At 35.7% G+C, this 27,317-nt stretch overlaps 1 protein-coding gene across 1 annotated transcript in view; it reads left to right on the forward strand.

The window, feature by feature from the left end:
* spryd3 (SPRY domain containing 3) overlaps window positions 1-27,317 on the forward strand; it is a 64,470-nt gene that overhangs the window by 13,793 nt on the left and 23,360 nt on the right. The window contains exon 7 of the mRNA XM_051096216.1: window positions 24,174-24,323. Within this exon, the coding sequence (XP_050952173.1) occupies window positions 24,174-24,323 (150 nt within the window). The remainder of the gene's footprint in view (window positions 1-24,173; window positions 24,324-27,317) is intronic.

The following is a 27,317-nucleotide window of genomic DNA, read 5'->3' on the forward strand; positions in this document are numbered from 1 at the left end:
ACATGCAACTATTTTAAAATCTGGAATCTGAGGGTTCTATTAGCATATTACTAATCAAAAATTAAGTTTTTATATATTTACGGTAGGAAATGTAGAAAATATCTTCATGGAACATGATCTTTACTTAATATTCTAATGATTTTTGGCATAAAAAAAAAAATCAATTATTTTGACCCATACCTTGTATTGTTGGGTATTGCTACAAGTATACCCATGCTACTTAAGACTGGTTTTGTGGTCACATTTATTTGATCAATGAAGTAAAAACAGTAAAATAATGTTTTGGATATTCAGCATCATAATGACTCCAGTCTAGTGTCACATGATCCTTCAGAAATCGTTCTGATAAGCAGATTTGATGCTCAAGAAACATTTCTCATTATTATCAATGTTGAAAACAGTTGAAAACTGTTTAATACTTTTGTGGAAATTATTTTTAAGAATTCTTTCGAATATGAAGAACAGCTTTTATTTGAGATAGAAGCCTTTTTAGAGCTGGAGCACCAGTGGTGTGAGGATCCTAATGGAATTGCTCAGATTCTTGTTCTCCAAAATTAATTGCAATTTTTGAGGGCCTAAACATGCTTGAAAACTCATGAAACTTTGCTCACATGCCAAAAGTGGTGAAAATTTACATCTGATATGGGTTTCAGAAGTGGGTGTGGCAAAATGGCTTGATAGCACCACCTATAAAATTTCAACAAAGTGATCCTCGAGCTGTGTTTTACGTATATGTACGAAATTCGGTAGACTCATGTAGCACACCAACACGTACCAAAAAGTCCCCCGGTACGAAATCCGAATCCCAACAGGAAGTCTGGTATTTTGAATTTTCTTGGCAAGTTTTATGCCGTTTTTACCATTTTCAGGTGTTGTATTTAAACACACTCCTCCTAGAAATTTAAACAGATCAACACCAAATTTGGTCAGTGTTATCTAAAGCCCTTTGTGACATCAAATTGCGAATACCTAGAGTTTTCGTTGAAGGGCGTGTCCATGGCAGCCTGAAAAACTTTGATATTTCACCATGAAAAAGGAAGTTTTTATAATTCAGGCTTACAATGTCAGATCTGCACCAAACTTCACGTTTGATAAGAGTCCTGTCCTGAACACATGCCCATGATCATATTCAGTTATAGTCATAGCGCCACCTGCTAGCAACAGGAAGTGGCATGTTTTACGCTCTAACAAACTCCTCATTGAGACTTAATGACATCAACATTATATTTGGTGAGTCTAATCTAAAGACCTTTACAATGTTAAATTGCAAAGATCTTGAGTTTTCGTTGAACGGCGTGTCCGTGGAGGCCTGACAAAGTTTGATGTTTCGCCATGGGAATAGGTGGTGGTGTAACTCACCCATACAATGTCCAATCTGCTCCACACTTCACACATTCAATAAGTGTCCTGTCCTGAACACATGCCCATGATCATATTCAGTTATAGTCATAGCACTACCTGATTGTTTTGTCGAATGATTTGTTTTGCACTAACTTAAACATGCAAATGTCCGATCTGCACCAGACTTCACAGGTTTAGTAAGAGTCCTGGCCTGAATACATCTAAAGGCCAATATTCAGTTATAATCATAGCGCCACCTGTTGGCAACAGGATACATCATGAACTGGAACTCGAACATGCATGTTCAATCTCCACCAAACTTCATATGTTTGATAAAAGTGCTACATGCCAATATCCAGTTATAGTCATAGAGCCACCAGCTGCCAGCAGGAAGTTTGGCATATGTAAATGTCTTTGACATTCCTTCTATATTTACCACTTTAAATGCGTATTGCTTACCATTTTCTGTTTTCTTAAAGCCACCAGGTTGAGGGCCCTTTCAACGCTGCTTGAGCTTTAATGTATCATTATAATTATCACTTTTGATCAATGTAATGCGTATTTGTCCAATGAAATGATTAATTTCTTTAAAAAAAGAAAAGCTTACTGAGCCCAAACTTTTGGAAGGTAGTGAAATTCTAACAGTATTGCAATAAATAAGGTCTGTGTTCCCAGCATTCAAGCCTTTTAGTGTTACTTTGATGTAATCCCCACTTGAAATATTTTCAACCATTATATCTCACAGGTTTTCCCCAATAAATTATGACAGCAATGATGTAAATCCAAAAACCACACATTACTTTACTTCCTGTCAGCCATTTACCAAGTTGAAATCATCTTCATTCCTAGAAAAAAAAACACCTGGAGGAACAAGGTGATAGAGGAGTCTGCTGAACCCCAGTACGTGTGCGGTTGTGACTGAGTAGAGGGAATTGCTTGCTGGAGGCAATGTTTTTTCACCCATAATTCCTCAGAGTAGTGTTTAGATAAAGTTGAAAGGAACAAGCGGTCTTGTGTTTGGCTTGGTTATGGAGCAGAGACCTCCCAATAGAGTGAGACTCCGGTGTAAAACGTGCAGATGTTCTTCTGGGAGAAGAATGTGCGCTCGTCGTGCTCATCTTCCCATCTGATGCCCTGGACTTTCCTTGGCCTATTAATGCTGTACTGAGGTCATGAAAGCATTCAGCATAAAATGCCGCACTTTTGTTATGCTTCACTGGGCTGATGGCACGAACCGGGCAGCGCAGGCCAGAACTGGCGCTGGACCAGCTTGTAAAAACTCAATAAGAGGACTTACGGGGTGCCAAGGAATCTTTTTGCCTTTCTAAAATCTGGTCGAGTCCCGTTGGCTTGGCGAGAGGGTGTCCCAAGGCTTAAAGACTCTGCTGATAAGAGCATGTTTTGACAAGAACCCGAAAAGTTGGGTAGATGGAACCAAGTGCCAATGTCCTGTGGTTTAGTTTCCACATTAGTCACCATTAAGTTCAGAATTAGCAATCTCGCGACAAGATGGATTTTGTGCAAAGCGCTCGCTGGCAGCGGCGTGCCAATAATAAAATGATTCTTTAATAGGTTGAATAGCTAAGGCTCGTCAGTCAGCTTTTGAAGATGCTTATCTTCTACTCTTTAAGCACGATCTAATGTAAACCAGGACTTGGAGTGTTCTTTCGCAGTCTGTCACAAGAGTCCATTTTGTGGCCTGTCTCCGGCAGATCCAACATAATGTCTGCGGCTTTCAGAACACCATCAGTCATTCCCTCCATTTATGGAGTAGCTCTTGTCTTTCAGCGATAGTTGGTAGGAACACATTTCCATTCTGTGGTCAAAATGATTTCGAAACATCTGTCTTTCAGTGAGACATTGGAAAATCAAGTGTATTACAGTATTACTATTGATATCAACACTGGTGTCTTAAATAATCTGTTTTCTCCAACTTACATGTGACGTCACCATAGGACAGCGTGATGAATTTAATAGGGATGACCCTCAAGCGATCCAAGGCAGGTAAAGGAATAACTCGCCCAACAATAAAACTCGTGTCATCGTTTAATCGCTTCAGAGTACAAAAGGAGACATTAGCACATTTGCTTATTTAAAGTTTGCGTGTCATTGTGGGATTGACGTCAGTGACACCAAACCCTGTTGGTCCTTGTGTGTCTTGTAATTAATTGTGACATGGAAAGCCTGAACATGCAAAACTGGAAGCGAGCAGTATAAACATTCTTAAGACATCTCCTTAAGAAAAAAATTGTCATACAGGTTTGGAATAACACAAGGGTGAGTAAATGATGACAGAGTTTGCATTTACGGATGAAGCATCCCTTTAAGTGCCTCGCTCTTGAAGAAGTTCTGGCAGATCTGATTACGATTGCACTAATTTGCCCTGTAAGGCAGTTCCACTTCTGTTCAGGTTTACATTCTTTGCCATCAGAGGGCCACTCCTGTTTAGATAAGAAAGTATCACATTCTGGCACACTGCTAACTGTCATCGTAGCAATCGCAAACACGCCCACGGTTTTATTTATTTTTTATTGTCTACATACTTTGACATTCGTTTTCATGCATGCAATAACAGGGAAATATTTTGATGTGCTCAATAGTGCAGTTCACTCACTGTTGGAATAGATAGCGTGAGATGGATGTGTTTTTATGCAACACCTAAAACAGCTCATCCTGGCCTTTCCTTGTTCATCATGTATGTGTGGATGTCGATACTGAGGAAGTTTCATTTGGAAGTCAGAAATGGAAATAACCTAAATGGTTTTTAGAATTCTAAGTAATCGTTTAACAAATTGTGGTTTTATAAAATTGAAATGAATACAAGAATGTTCCTCATTTAGTAATATTAACATGAACCAAGGACTACCACGAAAGCCCAGCAATATGCAGAATTGGTAATTACAGCACCAGAGAGCAGATCATTTATTTGAGAGTTAGATTTTGAATTGAGGTAACGGCCAGAATTTGCATAATTCAACAACGTATAGGGGCCTGTGAAATCAGTTTTATTTTTTTTTATTTTCTTCCAACTTCTATTTTGTTTTTCTGTTTAAATATTTCAGGATTCCATATTTAAATTTTTGAATTTTTTCTGGACTCTTCATGATTAAATTAAATTGTAGTAATCAAAAAACTGTCTAACTGAAATACTTATACAGTTTATTAAAAAGTTTAAAAAATTTTATGTGACTTTTTTATATATTTATTTATATTCCTCTTAATGAAATGAAGGCATAAAACATTAATTTAATTTATAATCAAATTAAATTAATTTATTTTGGCAAGCAAAGTGGTGGTCTATAAAAGCCACAGAATAAAGTAAACTTGAGTTTATATTTCAAAATTCTGACTTTATTCTCGCAGTTCCGAGATTATATCTCTCAATTCTGATAAGAAAAATCAACTCGCCATTCTCTCTTTCCCCTTGGCTCAGAATCATGAATTTATATCCCATACATCTGGCTGTTTTTTTTTCTTCCTCAGAATTGACAGACTCGCTGTTGTTGAGTTAAATCGAGTTACAAAGTCCGAAATATGAGAGATAAAAAAGTTATTAAAAGTCAGAATTGTGAGATAAAATAGGTAAACAAAATGTTATAGGGTTAAATAGTATTTCATGCTGTAACTATATAAATGTAATGTATTATTATTATTATTATTATTATTATTATTATTATGAACTGCATATTATGTAAACCTATTGTTTGAATCTAATTAATGCTTTAAAAGTAGGGTAATCATAGCAGGTTTCATCCATTAGTCTGTCCGTCTTTGACAACAGTATTCTGTAAAAATGATTTGCATTCTGATTCTGACATCCAAAGGCACAACAATACATTTTCCATTTCTCTCCACTTGTTACCAATGTTTTTATGCCACCACAGTGCTTGCGCAGCTGCAAGGGACAACTGTGACGTATTTCCAAATTGATCTATAGAGGTTTACTGTTAATCTTAAAACATGGAAGAAAAATTGATTTTTCGTTAAAATATTTTTTAATAATAATTTTGTAATTATCATTGAGACGTGCATTGTACTGTACAGAAACCCAACTTTTATTTTGACGGGTTGCCTTGATAGTTTTTTGTTTTGCACTTTAATATTTACAGACACAAGTCTTTAGTGTGATTTGATTAAATGTAGAGACCTACTTTTAATGTATTTTAAAAAATTGCCAAGTTCCTTGAGTTGCATTTTAATGACTAAATTAGGAATACACAATATTATCGGACCTATATCGGAATCGGCCGATAATGGCTTTAAATGTAAATCTCAGCATCGGCCCGACGTGGAAAAATTATGCTGATATGTCTTGCCGATAAGAGGAATAGGTTAAGTCACATGTGCTCAGGGTGTGCTAGTGATTAGATTGCGTCAGCAGTGTGGCTCATTCTTGAAGCAAAGATTTGCCTTGATGATTAGATTCACCGTTTTGGATCGCTGCATTTAATCTGAGAATGCACATACAGAATGACGTTCGGTGAATGATAAACAGTAATAGCACGTGCAGCGGCAGCCTCCCCCTGATTTATTAATTAATTTGTAATATGTTATATTTTTTTAAACAAGTTATGAGATTTAAAAGATTTTCAGAATTTTTACAACTCTTTTGCTTTAGACCATCTCATGTTAAATCTTAAAATAAAATGTTAAGGTTACCACTGCATCTTTTTGGGGGGAAAAAAAAAGAAAAAGAAAATTTATTTATAGTTATTTTCAAAGCTTCAATGTACTGTCATTATAAAAGAACTTTATTATTGTTTATTTAATTCTAACAAATAAGTTATTGTTAAAAACTAATCAAAATGAAATATAATTTCTGCACAAGAGACTCTGTGTTGTTTCCATAAAGAAGGAAATATATCAATATCGGCATCAGCTATTGGCTAAAATATCGGGAAAATTTGATATCGTGCATCCCTAGACTGAATGTGTATGTATGTATGGCTGCCGGAAATTCATCTTTGCTTCACTGGGATAAATTACATTGCAAAATGTATTACAATTAGGGTTGCAAAAAAAGTGCAAAATTTCCAGTAAATTTTGGAAATTTACCGGAATTGTTCCACCCGTTCGCAACCCTAATTACAATATAAAGCAAAATGTATTTTAAATTATAAGAATATTTTACAATATTAATGCATTTATTTTTATCACTTGAATGCAGCCTTGGTGATTGCAAGAGATGGTGAGATTATTACTTTCGGTGGAAGATCCCTTACACAGATGAACTCTGGGAAACTGAAGATTTGCTGACTCCTTCAATTCTCTTTCCAGTTAGCCTGTTGTAAAGCCACTAATTAGCCCATTCCCATCTCGTTTAAGTGGGTCTTTCTGGGTTATCCTGGAAATTCTGTGTTAAATTTAGCATTAGTTTTACTGGATCTGGCGACTTTAAACAGTGCGACGTCTGCCGCTGTTTCTGGTTAAAATGAAAGCATGAAAACAACATAACTTAAGTGCAGTGACAAGAGAAAATTGCAATCAAATGATATGGAAAATGGTGGGTTAGTATGGTTTGCTCAGAACCATAAATCCCAAGCCTAGCCCTGATATATGTTGCCAACATCGACAGCATGAGCAAAATTGAGCAATGAATTGTCACACATAGGTCACCCCTGTCTTTGTGTGTGTGTTATGAGAAGGCTTTTGGCTGGCTCCGCTGTGTACGTGCGGTTCTACGCGAACGCATGGCGACGATCGGTTTAGCTTTTACTACAGCGGAGCCTCTGCCCACCGACTAATCTCCCAACGGCTCCGCGGCCGCCAGACAGCAACCTGGACAACCGCTCGCACACATACGCGTGCACACCAAAGCTGGCATGCGCATACTCACTTCCACAGCCTTACATACGCTTCATACTCATGCATGCACTCACGCTGACTCACACGCACGCTTATGAGTTGGTTGGGAGTGATAACGTCTGAGAATGCTGGCTTTAGAGTGAAGATTTATGGGCATAAACTCTTTGGCCCATTGTCTATGAGAAACGGGGCTTTTTTAAACACTTCGGCTCAGAGTGTTTGTGGTTTCGTCAGGCCTGGCGATGTTGCTGAGTGTCTGAAACTGACGGGGTGACTCAAAGGGTTCGGCTCATTACTGTACATTCCGCCATCCCAGTCAGAGAAATGATTTAGACTTAATGTTGTAGACAAGAAAACGAATGACAGTCCTCAAGCTTCCTGGCGCTTTCGATGTGACTGTGGCCCGGTTAATTCTGGTTAGGCTTTCAGAGCCGCACTCGTACAATTAAGGCTGAACGGGAATTCGTTATTCATTATCATTATGGCCGGTTTAACTGTATTACTGTAACACTAACCGCTGTCAGACGGTCTTCATAGTTTCATCTTGAATAAGCTACCAGGGACATCTGTTCCTGCTCTGCTCTTCTTTTCTTTTTTTTGTGTAACATCCCTACAGCGCAGTTGGATAGTTTTCTGTATTTCCATTCGGTTTGGAGCACTAGTTCATCTGATGAACCTTTAGTGTCCATATCGATGGACTTTTTGGTCAGCATGAGTTCATCTGTTTCCCACAACAGAAAGGTTTCATTTGAAACTCGGTGTGCGAGGGCACTGGAACATCACTTCACCCCTCAAAGGGAACTTGGGAGTGTGAGAAAAAGGAAATGATGACTTATCTGTAGCAGGGAGAGGCTGTTAACCTGCTTTAACTTGTAATTTCCTTTGCGCTTGCATCCTTTTTGATAAAAACCAAGATATGGAAGTCAAATGACATGTAAGGCAAAAGGGAGAAGCCTGATGCCCAATATGGCATCAGAAATACAGTTTTACCATGTTTTGAGCTTAAGAAACACAATTTATGCTAACATTTGTAGTCACTTTATTGCTTGCTTAATTTTTTACAATAAGGTTCTGTTAGTTAATGTATTAACATGAACAAACATTTATTACAGTATTTATTAATATTTGTTAATGTTAATGAAAATGTTAGTTCACAGTCCATTAGCTAATGTTAACAAGCCCACCTTTGGTTTTTAAATGCATTAGAAAATGTTGAAATTAACATTAACTAATATTAATAAATGCTGTAGAAGTATTGTTCATCCTTAGTTCATGTTAACTAATGTTCACTTATAAACCGTATTGTGAAGTGTTACCATTGTTTGTTATTGAAGCATAAACATTTAGGAGATTTCAGAGTAGAGCTGTATATATGGTATGTATGGTATATGGTGTTAATTTTGTTAGTTTTAGTCAATGAAAACTTGCCATGCTATATAATGGTTAAACTGATTTATAAAAATTATAATCATAATAATAAGCACAAATCAATAGAATGTGGACCAATACAACTTTTTTTTTTTACTTCATCTAGTGTACTAGATTTAGTTTATTATAGGCTATTTAATATATAAATTGTTATCAATTACTTTTATATATGATAAATGCGAAATTCCTAAAAGTGGTTCCAGTAATTCCCAGTTGCAATAATGTTTCTCTGTTAAAACAATAGCGGTTGAGTAAGTGCATTTATTTAGCAATCACAATCGCAAACAATATTGTCGAGATCTCATGACTGAACACAGATAGATAAAATCTATCTATCCGAACGTCTCACGTGGATATCGCTAAATTCAGCGTACATATTTGTCTGTTTTTTCAGATCTGCGTCGACACTTCTGTAATGAAGAGCGAGCACATATGTGACCAGTCATAAGGGTCAATGTTTTGAAATCGAGATTTACACATCATGTGAAATCTGAACAGGACAATATTTGGCTGAAATACAACTATTTGAAAATCAGGAATCTAAAGGTGCCAAAAGACTAAATATTGAGAAAATCGCCTTTAAAGTTGTCCAAATTAAGTTCTTATTAAGTTTTGATATATTTACGGTAGGAAATTTACGAAATATCTTCATGGAACATGATCTTAATATCCTTAATAAAAATCTTTAATTTTGACCCATACAATTTATTTGCTGCAAATATACTCGTGCTACTTAAGACTGGTTTTGTGGTGCAGGGTCAAATATGTATGCATGGCTGCCAGATTGAGCAAATTAAGCAAAACACTGGGCACAAATTGTATCCTTTTAAGAGAGAATTTCTAATTTGGTCTCGATATCTGGCAACTGCACACATGAAAGCTCAAGTACTGGAGGCATGCACAGCAGTCTGCAATAATATTTTGCCTCCTTCCTTTTAAAAATGTTTGGTGTAGTTTTAATTTTTTTAAATACATTTAAAAAATTTAAAGTCATGGGTTTTATTGTCAGCGATATTGCATGTTGTTTTTGCACAGGTATCATTTATTGACCTTATTGTCTCATTTGAGTCACAGGAAAAAAGCTTGTCAACAAACATTTCTCATATCAAAGTGATTGATATATAGTTTATTTTTTATATAGTTTATAATTATTTTCAAAGCTTCAATGTACTGTCATCATAAAACAACTTTATTATTGTTTTTTTTAATTCTAATAAATACGTTTTTGTTAAAAACTAACCAAAATTAAAAATTATTTGCTTATTCTGCACAGGAGGGACATGGTGTTCTTTCCAAACAAAAGGAAATTATACCCATATCGGTATTGGCTATCAGCCAAAATGAGTTGAAAAATATCACCATATCAGATATTGGCAAAAATCCAATATCGTACACTCATCAAGTGTATTAGATCTAGTTTATTAAAGGCTATTTAATATATAAATTAATATCAGTTGCTTTGATATATGATAACAGTGAAGTTCGCAATAGTAGTTGTAATTCCCAATGGCAATAATGTTTTTCTGTTAAAACAACAGAAGTTGTTTAGCAAGTAACCACAATTGGGTGAATGACATTTTAATTTAAGCCGAACATCTCACATGGAGATCACTAAACTTCAGTTTGCTTGTTTGTCTGTTTTACTGAGTGAGCGTGTATGCATGATTGCCAAATTGTAAAAATTAAGCAAAACTCCAGGCAGGAAATGTATCCTTGTATCCAACAGAGAAGCTATGATTTGGAGATTTGAACTCTTGATATCTGGCAACCGCACACATGCAAGCTCAGGTAGTTGAGGCATGCACAGTAGTCTGCAATAATATTTTGTCTCCTTTTTTCCATGAAAATAAGAGATTTTGGTGTATTTTCTCTTTTTAAAATATATTTTATCATCAACGATATTGCAAGTCACAGTTATCATTTATTGACCTTATTGTTTCGTTTTAGTCAAAGGGAAAAAAGCTTGTCAACAAACATTTATCATCATAGTTTTCATTAACAAAAGTAACACTAATACAGGGTTTGAAATTAACTTTTTACTTGGTAGCACTGGTGCTCCCAAATTCAAAAAGTTAGGAGCACCAAATAAAATTTAGAAGCACCCAATAAATATTAAGGAGCACCACAACTGCCAGTTGAGTGGAACGGCCAACAACATCCTGATGATTAATAGCTTCACCAGTCAAACCTGATCCTGAATTCTTTACCACACACTTCTTTTTGTAATGCACTGATCTTTATTCTTCATGGCCAATTCTGATCACCGATGCTTTACAAACAAATGGTCTGATTTTGAAAGCTTTTTTTTTATAATTATTTACAAGATGTTTATTACAGGTCAAACTCTCTGTAGCCATTTAAATTAAAGGCAACCACTGCGTTTCTGATTTAAATTACATTATAATTTCAATATCTGAAGCAAAAACAGAATGAACTGACAGACTTTAGCTTTGTTAAATTATGCTACATAAATCACCTGGGCCAAACCACACATGAAAGATAACTTACTCCAGTAATCAGGTGCTGTTTGCATTTGGTGTGAATGTATGTCGCGGCAGAACTACAACTGATAGAATGTGCACTGTAGCGTAATAGGCCTACTTTATTTCTTCAATAATAGGAGATCGTAAGGATATTGCAATCATCAAGAATCAAAAATGTTCATATCGCACACCCGTAATTGCAATGCAGTGCAAAGCCGTTTGGAGCAAAAACCGGCCAGTTCCAAGTTCCAACAGAGCACAATGTGAGTGATTGACGGCTAATACCTTTAAATCTGCATTAAAGCTAAAAATGTAAAGATGAAGTTTAATTGGTTACGTAAGCTAATGTTGGATAGAACGGCTCACTGTATCAGCAGTCATGTATTGTGCAGTAATTAGCAAAAGTTTTGTAAAGAAATGAAAACAAGTCGCACCACAACAATTACTCGCTCCCAAATATATTTTGAGGTCGTGCAGATTAAATTCCGGGAGCATATGTGACCAAAACAGTCGCAATTTCGAGCCCTGTAATATGAAAACCGCTGCTTGGAGGAGTTACCAAGATGGAGGGATCTGACTCATAATGCATACGTCACCTCCATAAGCTCTTTTAGCTTTAAGTCTCTTCAGAGACCTCTGATTGGTTCAGGTTGTTCTTGAAGCAGAGCTGGTGGAAGTTTAGCTGTTAGCTTGCTGTTGTTGGCAGTTATGGTCCTGTGACCAACTTCAGGAACGTTTAGTATTCAGGGCTAGTAACCGGAGACCTGCTGGTTCAGTACCCAGGAGATCCATTATCAGTGTGTTTCACTGTGTGAGCAAGGCATTTAACCCCAGGTTAACCCAAAGTTCTCCATTCTGTTGTGAAATCACATAAAAGTTGCAAAACAAATTCCCGACCCTGGAACAGGGTTGTTGGATTCTCATTGCAGCAGATTTTCAGGAAAGGAAATATTTGTGATTTCGAATGTTTTAAACTTCAGTTCAGTTTTCTGTCTGCTAGCTCATTAGTTAATTTATTAGTTCACCGTGCATTAACTAATGTTAACATACACAACTTTTGATTTTCAACATTTTGAAAATTGGGTGTATAAATAATATTTCAATAAAGATAAAATAAATGCTCCCTAAATGTTGTTCATTGTAGTTAACTAACATAGTGTTGCCAACTCAAATGTAAGAAATTATTTTTAACCTCAACAACCCCTGTTTAGTTTAGTCTTTTTTTAGTGTTTGACTGAATGTTTCTGACCATCTGGTTAACAGTGAATAACATGCTCTGGAGAACATTTTTACATTTCTGTATTTTTTTATTTCTTCAGTGAGCCATTGTTTTCGTGTATTGACAAAGGTCAAGTATGCGGCAGTTTATTTTTAACTCCTCGGTCATTTCATCGTGAACTAATCAAAAGGAAACCGAAAAAATGTTGTGGCTGATATTCTTCAGTATGACAGCTGCTTTTTGCAGAGCCATCTAAGTATGCAAATGTCTTTTATCACGCTATGTCTAACAGCATCAGCTGCAGCAGTCCTTTGGCAGGAGCGAGCGATTATGATTGGGCAACATCATTCCTGCAGCAATAACTGGTAGTGATAGTTGGGTCTATTAAAAGGTGGTGAAAGACTTTACAGACTAGGCCTCCGTTGAGATTTTTTTTTTTCTTTTCAGCTAAACACTAGTAGTTTTATTTTGAAGGAATACATGGGCTCGGTTTTGATTATAAGCCAAATACCAACACTGGAGTGCCACAATTTAAGATATTTCATAGGTATTGGATACTTGCAGATGTATGTACACTAGCAGTCAAAAGTTTTTGAACAGTAAGATTTTTAATGTTGTTTTTTTTTTTTTTTTTTTTTTTTTGAAGTCTCTTCTGCTCACCAAGCCTGCATTTATTTTATCAAAAGCAAAGCAAAAAAAATATTTTTACTATTTAAAATAACTGCTTTCTATTTGAATGCGTTTTAAAATGTAATTTATGTCTGTGATTTCCTAGCTGAATTTTTAGCATCATTAATCCAGCCACATGGTCCTTCAGAAGTCATTATGATATTCTGATTTGCGGCTCAAATCTTTCCTGAAAAACTTTTTGAATGGTATAGTGTATGTTTCAAAAGCTTTTTATTTTAGATAAATGCTGTTCTTTGGATATTTCTATTTATCAAAGAATCCTGAAAAAAATAAAAGTAATCAAATGTTCAAGAATCATGTGATGCTAAAGACTGGAGTAATGATGCTGAAAATTTAACTTTGGTCACAGGAATGAATTACATTTTTAAATATATTCAAATAGAATAGTAAAAATATTTCAAAATAGTACAGCTTTTGCTGTCTTTTGGATCATATAAATGCAAGCTTGGTGAGCAGAAGAGACTTCTTTAAAAATATTAAAAATACCACTGTTCAAAAACCACTGTTCAAACCACTTTGTTTTAAAATGTCAAGATCTCTTTATATTGTTTTACAACAAAGTCCTATTCATTGACATTTATAGTTAATGCATTAATACTAGTGCTGTCAGTCAATAATAATAAAAAAAAATTAATCACATATTTTTTTCTAAAATTAATCACGATTAATCCCACCTAATACACTGCAATAAATTTGCATTCAGCCATCAAATTACTGTAGAACCAACATGAAGACAGAATGTTTTTAATATTTATATAATAGCATCTTTTTTATTTTCATTTTTTATCTTTTTTTTTTATATTGCATTGAATTAAATATGTGGCTTTGGTGGTAGTCAAACATCCACTGTTATGATTGGCTAATATAAGTATGAATGCTGACACCAGAGAAAATAATCCAGAAGAACCTTGAAGGGTTTATAAATCTGTATCCAGCTGTTCAATCTAGCCCAGGTAGCTTTTACCACACCCCAAGCCGTAAATATTAATTAGCCATCAACAGATGCATTACATTACTAATGGCTTGGCTACGGGGTAAGGTTATAGTTTTTATCCGCTCCATGTTTGATTAACGGCTTCTTAGCAGCGCCTTCGTCATATTTAACTGATTCACAAATAATCTAAGCTGAAATGTCAAGCAAAATTTATAGTCCCACATTGATGTGATCAGGCATTTTTATTAAATGATCTTAAAGGTGATAATTTACCTAAATTCTGTCATTATTCACTTGCCCTCATGCTGTTCCAAACCTGTATGACTGATTAGTCTGTGGAAAAAAAACGATATGTTTGGATCCAAACATCATTGAATCTGTTTACTTTCCTTGTAGGGGCAAAAAATAACCGAGACATTTTTCAAACTATTTTCTTTTGTGTTCCACGGAAGAAAGTAAGTCACACCGGTTTGGAGGCCCTTCCACATGAGTAAACTATGACGAAATGTTCATTTTTGGGTATTCATTTAAGCTTCTTTTTCCTAATGCTAGGCTCCTTCGGAAAGTCATGCTGGTTTCCACAGCCAGGAGCAGCACAATTATCTTAATCTTTTTAACTTGTCTCAGCGTCTTAAAAACGTTTCAGCGAGGCACGCCGTAACGGTCAAAGACGTCCGTCAAGTGCGCATTACGCAGAAAAACAATTAAAATCAGTGCAGACTGACATGTTTTTGCAGCTAGATGCAGCAGAGTGGACGTGCCGTGCAGAACTTCTTTAAATTAAAAACAAGGCACAGAGATGAACGAACACGTCTTACGTGTATGACCTCAAGCGGTATTTTTTTGTGTGCAGGTAAAATGACTGTTCTGCAGCATCTTTATTACTTCACCTACTGGGCACCAGTGAGCAGGTCATGGAGGTGATAATCTAAAAGTAGAAAGTAGTGTTTCGTTGGAGGCAATTATGTGCTGATGTGTTCCGTGAAATGTCACAATGTTGCAGAAGAGTTGTTTTTAGTAGCTTTTGAGTTCTGCAACAAACTTTCGCAGGCAAAAAGGTCCATTGTCAATAGTGTAGCAGTGCATGAAGCACATCTCACACAGAAGTCACTTTCAAACCAGACAGCTTCGTGCTGGTTCACCTTGGTTGAACCCGATGCAAAGTCTTCATGTGGAAATCTTTCATGCTCACAAGAAATTTCTAATAGCATGGTTTCCTGGATTTTGCCAAACAGCGGTGGTCGCACCATTACGATGTGTTATTATACTACAATGAACTAATGCCCCATTACTTTTAAAGGATTGGCTCACTTCAATTTCCTAACCCCCAAATCATCCAAGATATTAATGTCTTTCTTTCTTCAGTTGAAAATAATTGAAGGTTTTTGAGGGAAAACGTTCCAGGATTTTTCTCCATATAGTGGACTTCAGTGGGGATCAGTGGGTTGAAGGTCCAAACTGCAGTTTCAGTGCAGCTTCAAAGGGCTCTACACAACCCCAACTAAGTAATGCAGTTGGTCTACCACTCATTTTGTACAAAAAATAAAAATATCTATACTTTTTAACCACATCTCATCTTGCACTAGCTCTGCAATGCGCGTTTACAACTTCATGAATTACTATTAATTAATCATGTTGGAAAGGTCACGTGTGGTTAGTTCTTTGTCTTTGTACTTTGGTTCGAAAACATAGGGTAGGGACGAAAAACTCTTATTTTCTCCTCCAACTTCAAAATCGTTTGACATCGCTGTTTTACCTTTTTTTTGTAAAGGGCATTTGACTTTCTTTGCGTGTTTGCTTTGTACTTCCGCATACGTCACGTGTGACCTTTGCAATGTGACTAAGCAATGTGTGAGGTCAGGCTCACATAAGATGAGGATTTATGGTTAAAAGTATATGGGCCATTCTGCAGAATTGGTGCAAACTGCTGTCCCACAATAAAAAAAAAAAAAAAAAACAGAATTGAAAAGCATTTAAGAATTGAAATCTTAGCTGTTTACTAAGATCATTCTATTGTCTATTGAAACCCACAATAATATTTAAAATATCAGTAAGCTTAATATATATAAAATCATCATTTATTTGGTACTTTCAACTGGGAGGTGGCTATCCCGAACCCTAATTGCTAAATTTTAATTTATGAAAAACATATTGAAAAAGAGATTTCATTCCGTTGTTGTTTTTAAAAATATCTTTTTGATTTTTAAAAAAAGTTAAGTTAAAAATAATTATTTTATTTTTCTTTGTAAAAACTTTATTTAAAAAAACTGTCCTGCATTTTCATGTCACTACCGAAACTGTGTGTATTTTAGTCCATTGACTGAGACTGATTTTAACTACACCCCTACGTTTATGATCTGGAAATATTCATGTGTCCTTCTCTCTTGTACCTACAGGGTGTGTAGATGGGTCCCATTATTTTTAGGTAAATGTGTTTAAAGATCTGAAAATCAACTTTAAGGAATGTCACTACCAAACACCTTTTTTCCGCAATTAAGCACACTTTTTTTTGAGTGTTATTCCATAACATTTAGTTTTTATATGTGCGCAACTGTTTAGAACTGTGTCATCTAACTATGTGCTGATTAGTTTTGATTGAGCTAAGTTCAAAACTATCTAAAATTGCCACTGCCGTAACAGATACGCCCAAAACATGTCATAATTGTTTCGGTAGTGACAAAAGGGAACACCTAAGTTTTAGTACAGTTTTGCAAATTTTTAGGGTTTTAGTAGTGTTTTAGTATGAGAGACAAAATTCTGTAATGTGATGTGCTACCGAAGCATTACTGTCACTACTGAAAATGACCAAAACATGGGAGGTTTTGTCAAAAATAAAGTATATTGAATTATCAGCTAAGATGCTATGATGCTATGAGTGTTTGGTTCAATGTATATTCAGACTAATCAATCCTTAACTTTGAAATCAGTATGATTAACTTTGTCTTTTACAAAGAAAGATTGGAATCAAAATAGAATGACATAGAAATGTCATAAATCATATTGTTAAAATTGTAATACATTTAAAGACTTTCTAATAATATAGCAAAAACATATATATATTTACAAGGGTCAATAGGTCAATATAACACTTCTTATTAAATTATATATTACTGTGTTTCGGTAGTGACACATTTTGGGGAGAGGAAAAATACTCGGAAACTTTCTGAAAATACAATATTAGAATTAACTGCACAATTACTAGAAATGTTATCTTGGATATTCTACAATTTACATACATACAAAATTTGTGAAAAAAAAAAAGTTTTTTCAACCAATTCAGTAAAATTAATTTAAATTTTATAAATATCTATTTTTTTAGAAAATGACCAATCATTCATCTTTTCTGAAGTCTTTGAAAAAAATATTTTATTGTTATTTATGTGTCTATTATTATTATTATTATTATTTTAGTAGTAGTAGTAGTAGTACTATTTTTAAAGGTCTTTAATTTTTTGAAGTCTACCTGGGGTGGGTTCTAAATTTACACAGTTGCTTTTTGTTTTTATATTACTGTTCCCAGAAGAAATTTCAATAAACAGTTGTTAACAAAAAAGAAATATGACTAATCGTTTTGCTAGATAAGACACTTTCTCGACTGGGATCATGTAGAGCCTCTTGAAGCTGTGTCGAAACTGCAGATTGGACCTTCAACCCACTGATCCACATTGAAGTGCACTATATGGAGAAAAATCCTGAAATGTTTTCCACAAAAACCTTTAATTCTTTTAGACTGAAGAAAGAAAGACATGAGCATTTTAGATGACATGGGGGAGAGTAAACAATCAGGAAATTTTCGTTCTGGAAGTAAACTAATCCTTTAAAGACAAATTAATGGATGGGGATTTTCCTGCCACATCATATCTAAAAACATTGTACTGGGATACCATGATGTAAACATGCAAAGGTCTTTTTTATCATAGATCACCTGAAATCATTTTGTTTTGATTTTTAGGACCGTCTTGGATAGTGACAGGAATTCCCAGCGCTCCACAAAACGGAGTCTGCATGTTGAGGCTTTTAATATATTGTTTTGTCAGTTAAACGAGCAGCTAAAAGCCAAGTTCAACTAACCACTCTAAAGAGCAAGGTGAATTAAGGATAAATTGCATTTAGACAGACTCTGAGTAACGGCTAGCCGACAGACGACTTATAACAACATCATCTTCACCGATTTCGTCTGAGGCTGTCAAAACATAGACCCTGTTTTAAAGACTGAAGAAGAGCGAGACAAACATCTCAGCAGCTCCACTCGTGGGCGTCTCCCTCTTTGTGTCCTCCGCCTTTTCCACATTCTCTGCGCTGTGACAGGAAGTTGTGGGACTCGCTCGCAATGTTGCACCTGTTGCCGGGGCAGCGGGTCAACAAAACAAGCTGCCGCCCCCACGCAGGTCTGGGGATGGTGACGTTCGAGAGCATGTCGGATCTGTCAGCACTGTCATCCGAGCATGCTGGGAACTGTTGAGAGCTGTTAGGAGTGGTATAAAGGTAGACAACCTCCCCATTACTCAGCATCAAGGAGGCAGGAAGGTGTGACTAGGTGCAATTTTGCCTCCATCCTCAAATGAGCAGGCAACTGTCCTGGCACGAAAATTTGAAGAGGTCGATGTTGAAAAGAAGAGTCGGGTTGAGGCAGGAAAAACCCCCCCAGAGTTTTGCATCTGTAAAAAGCAACACACATTTAATGGCAATAAATGGATATCAGTCCCTCGGTGGGCGCATCCACCATTGTGAAACATGCATTCTTCCATATTGAACACCAATCAGTTTAGTTGGATCGATCGAGCCTGCTTTGATCAAAGCAGCGGCTGATTGTTTGCAGGATTTAACGTCTCATTTTCTGTAGTTCATCAGTGGTTTTGATGTCAGCGGGGGATATTCTTGGACAACTGACAGCAGTCTGTTCATGTCCGTTTAAAGCCTGCGTTTGGCTTTTGCACGCACATTTCCGTGTTTTTTCAAAACGTCTGGTCATTACCAGCATGTGGTTGTACGAGGCCCCCCGTCAGAGTCTCCGTCTGACCTGCAGTCGTCTACTGGCGTAAACAAAGGATACCAAAGGTTGTTGTAGATGGCGTTGGCGAAATCTTTCCATTGCCCCCATAAAGTGCTGATTCTGACGTTGCAGACGGAAATTTCTAAGTAATTAATGACAACCAGTTGAAATCTGAAAGTAATCACGACGCTGTGTTCTGAGGTTAGAAGCTGTGCTCGCAGAGCTGTTGGGCCAGAAACAGAACGTGGGAGAAAACTGGAGCCGTTTTGGGCATCATAGGCATGTGAAGTGCTCTCTAGGTAGGCAGCTCACTCGCTCAAAAGTCATACGAAGACCGAAAATGCGTTAATCAGAAGTTAAGTCAACATTAAACATTTGAAAGTGCATATCCAAAAAAAGCTATTATGCACTAGGTTCTCAATTTAAGTATAAAATTTGTCCTTTTTGACAGAAGGAGTCTAGGTTGGAATCTGAGGTGTTAAAGTTTAAACATTTGAAAGTGTTATCTAGCTTTTAATATGAAATGCACTGATGTATTGGTAAGTAGCTCACTAGTTTACAACTTGCAGTGTAGATGTTTTGGCCATTCTTTGACCATTTTGTTCTTGCTACTCATTCCATTCCCAAAAATGCAGCTTAACTTGCAATATGAGGTGTTAAAGTTAAAGTTTGGGTTTGAAAGTGCATATGATGCTCAAAAATGCTGCTAGGCACTAGGATGTCAATTGGAGTATAGAAGTTTTGTCCTGTTGGACAGAACACACTTGACAAAAAATGCAGTTTATGTGCACATGATGGCCAAAAAAGTTGTCCAGCTTTTAAATTGCAAAGTGCTGATGTCTAGGTAGGCAGTTCAATAGGTTTTAACCGTAAGTGCAAAGGTTTTGGCCATTCTAGTTGCCAGTTTTGTTTTTTGCCACTTATTCCATCCCCAAAAATGCTATTATACACTAGGTTCTGAATTGAAGTATAGAAGTTTTGTCCTGTTTGACAGAAGATGCTTGACAAAAAAATGTGGTTTAGGTTGGAATCTGAGATGTTAAAGTTTGAATCGAAGATTTGAAAGTGCATATGATGGCCAAAAATGTTCTCTAGCTTTTAATCTGAAATTTATTGGTGTCTAAGTAAGCAACTCACTAGGTTTCAAGTTGAAGTGCAAACATTTTGGTCGTTCCTTTTGCCTTTTTCTTTTTTTTTTTTTTTTTTTTTTTGGCCACTTATTCCATGCTCAAAGATACTGATTAAGTTGCAGTCTGAGGTGTTAAAGTTTAAATGAAACATTTGAAAGTGCACGTTATGCCCAAAAATGCTGTTAGGCACTATAAGTATAAAAGTTTTGTCCTGTTTGTTAGAAGACGTGACAAAAAAAATGCAGTTTAGGTTGGAATCTTATGTATTAAAGTCTAAATTGAACATTTGAAAATGCACATGATGGCCAACAAAGTTGTCTAGCTTTTAAACTGCAATGTACTGATGTCTAGGTAGGCAGCTCACTGGGTTTTAACCTTAAGTGCAAAGGTTTTGGCCATTTTGTTTTTTGACACTTATTCCATCCCCAAAAATGCTGATTAAGTTGCAGTCTGAGGTGTTAAAGTTTTAAATGAAATATTTGAAATTGCATACGATGCCCAAAAATGCTGTTACACACTAGGTTCTCAACTGAAGTATAGAAGTTTTGTCCTGTTTGACAGAAGACACATGACAAAAATGCAGTCTAGGTTGGAATCTGAGGTGTTAAAGTTTAAACTGAACATTTGAAAGTCCACACGATGGCCAAAAATGTTGTCTAGCTTGAATATGAAGTGTATTGATGTCTAGGTAAGTAGCTCACTAGGTTTCAACTTGAAGTTTTGGCCATTTTGTTCATGCCACTTATTCCATTCCCCCCAAAAAATGATGATTAACTTGGAATCTGAGCTATTAAAGTTTAAAGTTAAAGTTTAAATTAAACATTTGAAAATGCATATGATGCCCAAAAATGCTATTAGGCACTAGGTTCTTAAAGTATAGAAGTTTTGTCCTATTTGACAGAAGACACATGACTAAAAATGCCATCTAGGTTGGAATCTGAGAAGTTAAAGTTTAAATTGAGTGTTTAAAAGTGCACATGATGGCCAAAAATGTTGTCTAGCTTTTAATTTTGAAATGTATTGATGCCTACGTAGACAGCTCACTAGGTTTCAACTTAAAATGCAGAAGCTTTGGCCATTCTTTTTTTGCCTGTTACGTTCTTTTTATGCCACTTATTCCATGTCCGAAAATGCTGATTAAGTTGCAGTCTGCGGTGTTAAAGTTTAAACTTAAAGTTAAAATTAAACAATTGAAGATGCATACAATGCCCAAAAATGCTGTTAGGCACTAGGTTCTCAATTGAAGTATAGAAGTGTTGTGCTTTTTGACAGAAGACACATGACAAAAAATGCAGTCTAGATTGGAATCTAAGTAGTTAAAGTTTAAAACTGAACATTTGAAAGTATGTATGATGGCCAAAAATGTTGTCTAGCTTTCAAATTCTAAATGTATTGATGCCTAGGTAGGCAGCTCACTAGGTTTCAACTTAAAGTGCAAAAGTTGGAAATTCTTTTTAGCCATTTTGTTTTTTGCCACTTATTCCATTCCCAAAAATGCTGATTAAGTTGCAATCTGAGGTGTTAAAGTTTAAATTAAATATTTGAAAGTGCATATGATGCCCAAAAATGCTGTTAGGCACTAGTTTTTCAATTGAAGTATAGAAGTTTTGTCCTGTTTGACAGAAGACACATAAAAAAATGTTGTCTAGGTTGGAATCTGAGGAGTTAAAGTTTAAATTGAACATTTGAAAGTGTCTATGATGGCCAAAAATGTTGTCTAGCTTTTAAATTATAAATTTATTGATGCCTAGGTAGGTTTCAACTTCAAGTGCAATTGTTTTGGCCATTCTTTTTGTCCATTTAGTTTTGTGTCATTTATTCCATGCTCAAAAATGCTGATTAAGTTGCAGTCTGAGGTGTTAAAGTTTAAATTAAACATTTGACAGTGTTAGGCACTACACTGTAAAAAAAAAAACAATTTGTTGAGTCAACTTAAAATAATTTGTAACCTGGCTGCCTTAAAATTTTAAGTTCGGTCAACTCAAAAACAGTTTATTCAACTTGAAATGTTAAATTATACTAAGTGACAACTTAGATATTTGAGTTGAATCACCTTAAAATTTTAAGGCAGTTGGGTACTTGCCCATCTGTTAAGTTTAGCAAACACAAATATCTAAGTTGTTACTTAGTACAACTTAACTAAACTTATTTTAGTTGACTGAACTTAAAATTTTAAGGCAGCAGGGTAACAAATTATTTTAAGCTGACTCAACAAATTGTGTTTTTTATTTTTTACAGTGTAGGTTCTCAATTGAAGTATAGAAGTTTTGTCCTATTTGACAGAAGAACATGACAGAAAATGCAGTATAGTTTGTAATCTGAGGTATTAGAAATTGAACATTTGATAGTGCACCAGAAATGTTGTCTAGCCTTTAATCTGAAATGTATTGATGCCTAGGTAGGCAGCTCACTAGGTTTCAGCTTGAAGTGCAGACCTGCCCAGATATGCTGATTAACTTGCAGTCTGAGGTGTTAAAGTTTAAACTGAACATCCAATTGTCCATATAATGTCTAATGATACACAAGTAGGCTGCTACATTAGGTTTGGCCTCAATTGTGGTCTTTTATCCGACCTTCTAAACATGTGTAATAGGCTAAAAATGACGCTTAGGTAGGTGAAGTGTTGAAGCTTTGATTGTTTAAACTTGCATATGGCGCCTAACTAAACCATCTAAGTACACAGTTCACAAGGTTTAAAGTTTTACTTTTTCAAATATGCATGATAACCAAATACACAATTTAGTTTGGTCTTTAAGTGCTTGAAAGTGCACATGTCCAAAGAAGGCAGTCCATTAGGTAACACTTTTAACCTTTGATCACTTGAACAAACGTATAATGCCTAAAAATGTCACTTAGGTAGGCAGATTTCAAGGTCGAACCCAAAGTGTTGTTGACGTGGCCTTTGAATGAAATGTTTTGGTGTACATTAGGCATCACTAGGTCGAGACAGTCCAGATGGCTCAAACTTGCATGAATGCCATTTTCACAATCTTAAAATCTAATTAAACCTCTTAATCTGCGTCATCCAACTGTAACCTTCACAAATGCAAGTGTTCCATCTGTATTTCATAATATCTGATTTTGCAGCACTGTTGAATTCAACATTTGACCTTATGCCATGTCAAAAATGTTCCATTTGTAAATTTTTCTTTTCATTTGTAAGGCTAGGTGGGGCTGTCAATATCACTCACATGTCTGTAGTTGAAAGCCCATGCCCCACCCTCGCTATCCCTTGAACTTCTTGAAGACAGGTCAACCTTTTTTGTCTTCTCTAATAGTCTTATTACATTTCTCTCTCTCTCTCTGCTAACACACCTGAAGTAAAAAGTAAATCTGAAGATGTGTCATCACTCCTGTGTGCTTGGGTTTGCCCATACTTGATCTCAATTCTTGTAGATTATTCTTCTAAATATTCTTCTTTAAGTGCCTTGGGCTTAAAACCATCACTCAATGATGGGTTTATTTATATATACACAGTGCCGTTCAAAAGTTTGGGGTCAGTAAGACTTAAGATCACCAAGGGTGTGTTTATTTGATCAAAGATACAGTTATGTTGTGAAATGTTATTGCAATTTACAGTAACGTTTTTTAAAATGTATTTTAAAATTGAATTTGTTCCTGTGAATATTTAGGATCATTACTCTAGTCTTCAGTGTCACAAGATCCTTCAGAAATCATTCTAATATTCTGATTTGCTGCTTAAGAAATATGATTGGCAGTGTTGAAAACAGTTGTGCTGCTTAATACTGGAATGCATAACTTTTGTTCAATTTAATGCAATGAATGAAATTAAACTTTTAATTTCTTTGAAAACATAAGTAGAACGTCAACAGTGGTGTGTCTGAACATAGAACTTGAAACCAGTTTCAAGATGGCTTGGCATAAATCAAGATCTTCCTTTCCTTTAAAAACTGAGGCTTAGCCAGAAATGTTTGCAGCACAACATATCCAATTTCCTAAACTTGCTCACAGCCAGGCTGACTATTTTTATAGATACATCTGGTTTATGCCAAGTTAACCTTAAACTGACCAGATAATCCGCCTGACAAGATCCTGTTTACTTTAGCATGAGCAAACGGTTGAAAACTCAATATTAAAACGTGTGTATCGCTCTAAAATTTATCCAAGTCTATGATGTTTTCTGCCGTAGCTTCTGGAATATGTTGGGAAAGGGAAGAGCATCATGGACGTCGGTCTGGCTCAGGCCCGGCAGGCTCTCACGACACGAAGTCACTACTTTGAAGTGGAGATCGTGGATCCCGGAGAGAAGTGCTACATTGCCCTGGGCTTGGCAAGAAGAGTAAGTCATTTGCTGTATTGTTCCTCACTTATAAGTTCCTTGGTTTAAAAGCATCTGCTAAATCAGTGAATGTAGGAAAAGGGTTGCATGGATAACAATTACCACAGTGTCACACTGTGGAGGTTAAGTTTTTTTTTTTTTTTTTTTTTAAAGATATTTTTGGCAATAGTGTAGTCTTCTGATTAAAAATTCCCAGTGGTTTTTATGGTCAAAGCCTGAACAAGAAGAGCTGTGTACAGTAAGCTCTGGATATACACCAAGATCGCAAATGTGGCTTCGCAACACTGTGTCCTCATAACACTTAGAGTCTGACATTATAAAATGCCCTGAGGTGCAGAATGCAAATAGAACAGCCTTTTGAGAGAATCACCCTAAATGAACAGTTCATCCATCTGTCATGATTTACTCATCCCCAGGTCATTCCCATATGACTTAGTTTCTTCTGTCAAATGGTGACCAGTGGCTGTCAAGCTCCAAAAATGCATCATAAAAGATTTAGAAAAGTAGTTCAAATGACTCATGCAATATTACAAGTCTTTGCACAGTCATTGTACAAACAACAGACCAATTATTTAGTAAAAACCCTCCCTTCTGGCATAGCTTTCAAATCTCAAATATCAAATCTGTTCAGAATATAATCGACTACTTTTTAGATTAGTTTATGGTTGTGTTTGCCATTACGTTTTCTTGTAATAGAGCAGTGTGTTAGTCTAGTATTATTTATTAATATAGTTTTATTAGTAGTTAAAATGGGCTTTTATCTTTATATTTTTAGTATTTATTTATTTATTTTAGGAGTCGACTGATATGTGTTTTCAGGGCTGATGGTGATAGCAGTTATTACAGATCAAGAAGACTGATAACCGATATTTTGAACCGATATATATGTCTTGTGTAAAAAAATGAAAATTAATGTCAAAATTAAGAATAGCAAGGGCTCTGACAAAAACTTTCTTTAAATGCTTGTAAATTATTATTATATCAGCAAATCGGTTTTGAAAATGACAGATATGATTATTACAGGTCAAGCAGACTGATTACCGATATTTTGAACCAATATATGCCTTGTGCAAAAATGAAAATTAATTTCAAAATTCGAAATAACAAGTGCTCTGACAAAAATGTCCTTTTTAAATGCTTTTAAATTATTATATCAGCAAATCGGTTTTGAAAATGAGTGATACGATTATTATAGATCAAGTAGACCAATAGTCAATATTTTGAACCGATATATATGTCTCGTTTAAAAATGAAAATTAATGTCAAAATTAAGAATAGCAAGGGCTCTGACAAAAACTTTCTTTAAATGCTTTTAAATTATTTTATCGGCAAATCATTTTTTAAAAAGACAGATATGATTATTACTAAGTGGACTGAAATTATTAAGTAGACTGATAACCGATATTTTGAACCTAAATATTATATATATATATATATAGATATATAGATATATAGATATAGATATATATAGATATATATATATATATATATATATATATATATATATGTGTGTGTGTGTGTGTGTGTGTGTGTGTGTGTGTGTGTGTGTGTGTGTGTGTGTGTTTGTGTGTGTGTGTAATATACACATCTTGTGTAAACATACAAATTAATGTCAAAATTAAGAATAACAAGAGCTCTGACAAAAAACTTTCCTTAAATGCTTTTAAATTATTATACCAGCAAATCGGTTTTGAAAATGACCGATAGGATTATTACAAGTCAAGCAGACTGATAACTGATATTTTGAACCAATATATATGTCTTGTGTAAAAATGAAAATTAATGTCAAAATTAAGAATAGCAGGGGCTCTGACAAAAACTCTTTAAATGCTTTTAAATTATTTTATCGACAAATTGGTTTTGCAAATGACAAATAACCATAAAAATGCTTAATGTCAGGGCTGATAATATATGTAAAATATATATATATAGTATTTTATTATTAGTATTATTATTATTATTTAGTTTAGTTTTATTTTGTTTATTTCCATTTAGTAATTTAAGTGCAACATTTAAAATGTTTGGTTTAGAGTATGTTTTTCATCTAAAAAGTATTTTATTTTTGCTTGATTTCAGTCAACAAAACATTTTTAATGGTTTTAAGTTTAGCTAACAGTAATAACCCTAATTCACAAGGTTGAGTAAATGAGGTTTTTTTTTTTTTGTTTTCTTTTTTGAGTGAACTATTCCTTTAATCAGGAGTAGTTAAGGTGGGAACAGGAACGTGACCATCGTGTTCTTCTGTTCCTCTCTCTTCCTGACATCCTGTACAAGACCAAGAGGAAAGTGGAGGGTAATTAGTCTCAGGTTGGGAACTGCAGACAGTAAACAAGCCTGTCATGTTGAGTCGTGCGAGGTCGCTGGTTGCTCAGAGAAACGGAGAGCGATTTGTTATTGTTTTTTCTAATTTTGACGTTTTCTGGAACTTTGCATCTGTGTTTCATTAAGTATCAAATATCAGTTAAAGCATAGCTGCCTAATTACTGTTTACTCCCATTGGACGTGTACCGTGTTCCCTGTATCCTGTGTCTGGAGAGAGGTTTACAAACAGTGTGGTTGTTAATTGTTACAACATCAAGTGCGCGTATCACCTCTGCCGCTTGAGGAATGGCAACCAGCCTGGGTAATGCTGTGGTGGGAACATCAGATGGGCTGAATTGTAAGCGAGTCTGCTCTCTGACAGTCCCAGTTTTCGGTCTGAGCATGATGGCGGATGTGGGGAGGAAGAGCCGAGCTCTTATCTGCGATCAGTGAACCCTCACCCCCTGTGAACGGGGACTTTAGCTGGCCGTACGAGCTCGTACGCATGCATCCGGAATATACACTGGGTTGCTAGGCTGCAAGACAAAGATTTTCTGGGTTCTAACGAGGGGCGGAGGTGCGTACCGGAGCCTCGGCGGCCACATCTGCGTGAATGGGTTCGACCCTTATCACCTCCTGACCTTCCCCTCTCGCACCAACCCTTTCCTTTGCTCTCATCCGGCTCCGCTGGCT

This window comes from Labeo rohita, chromosome 23, assembly GCF_022985175.1.
Source record: "Labeo rohita strain BAU-BD-2019 chromosome 23, IGBB_LRoh.1.0, whole genome shotgun sequence".
NCBI classification, from domain to species: Eukaryota; Metazoa; Chordata; class Actinopteri; order Cypriniformes; family Cyprinidae; genus Labeo; species Labeo rohita.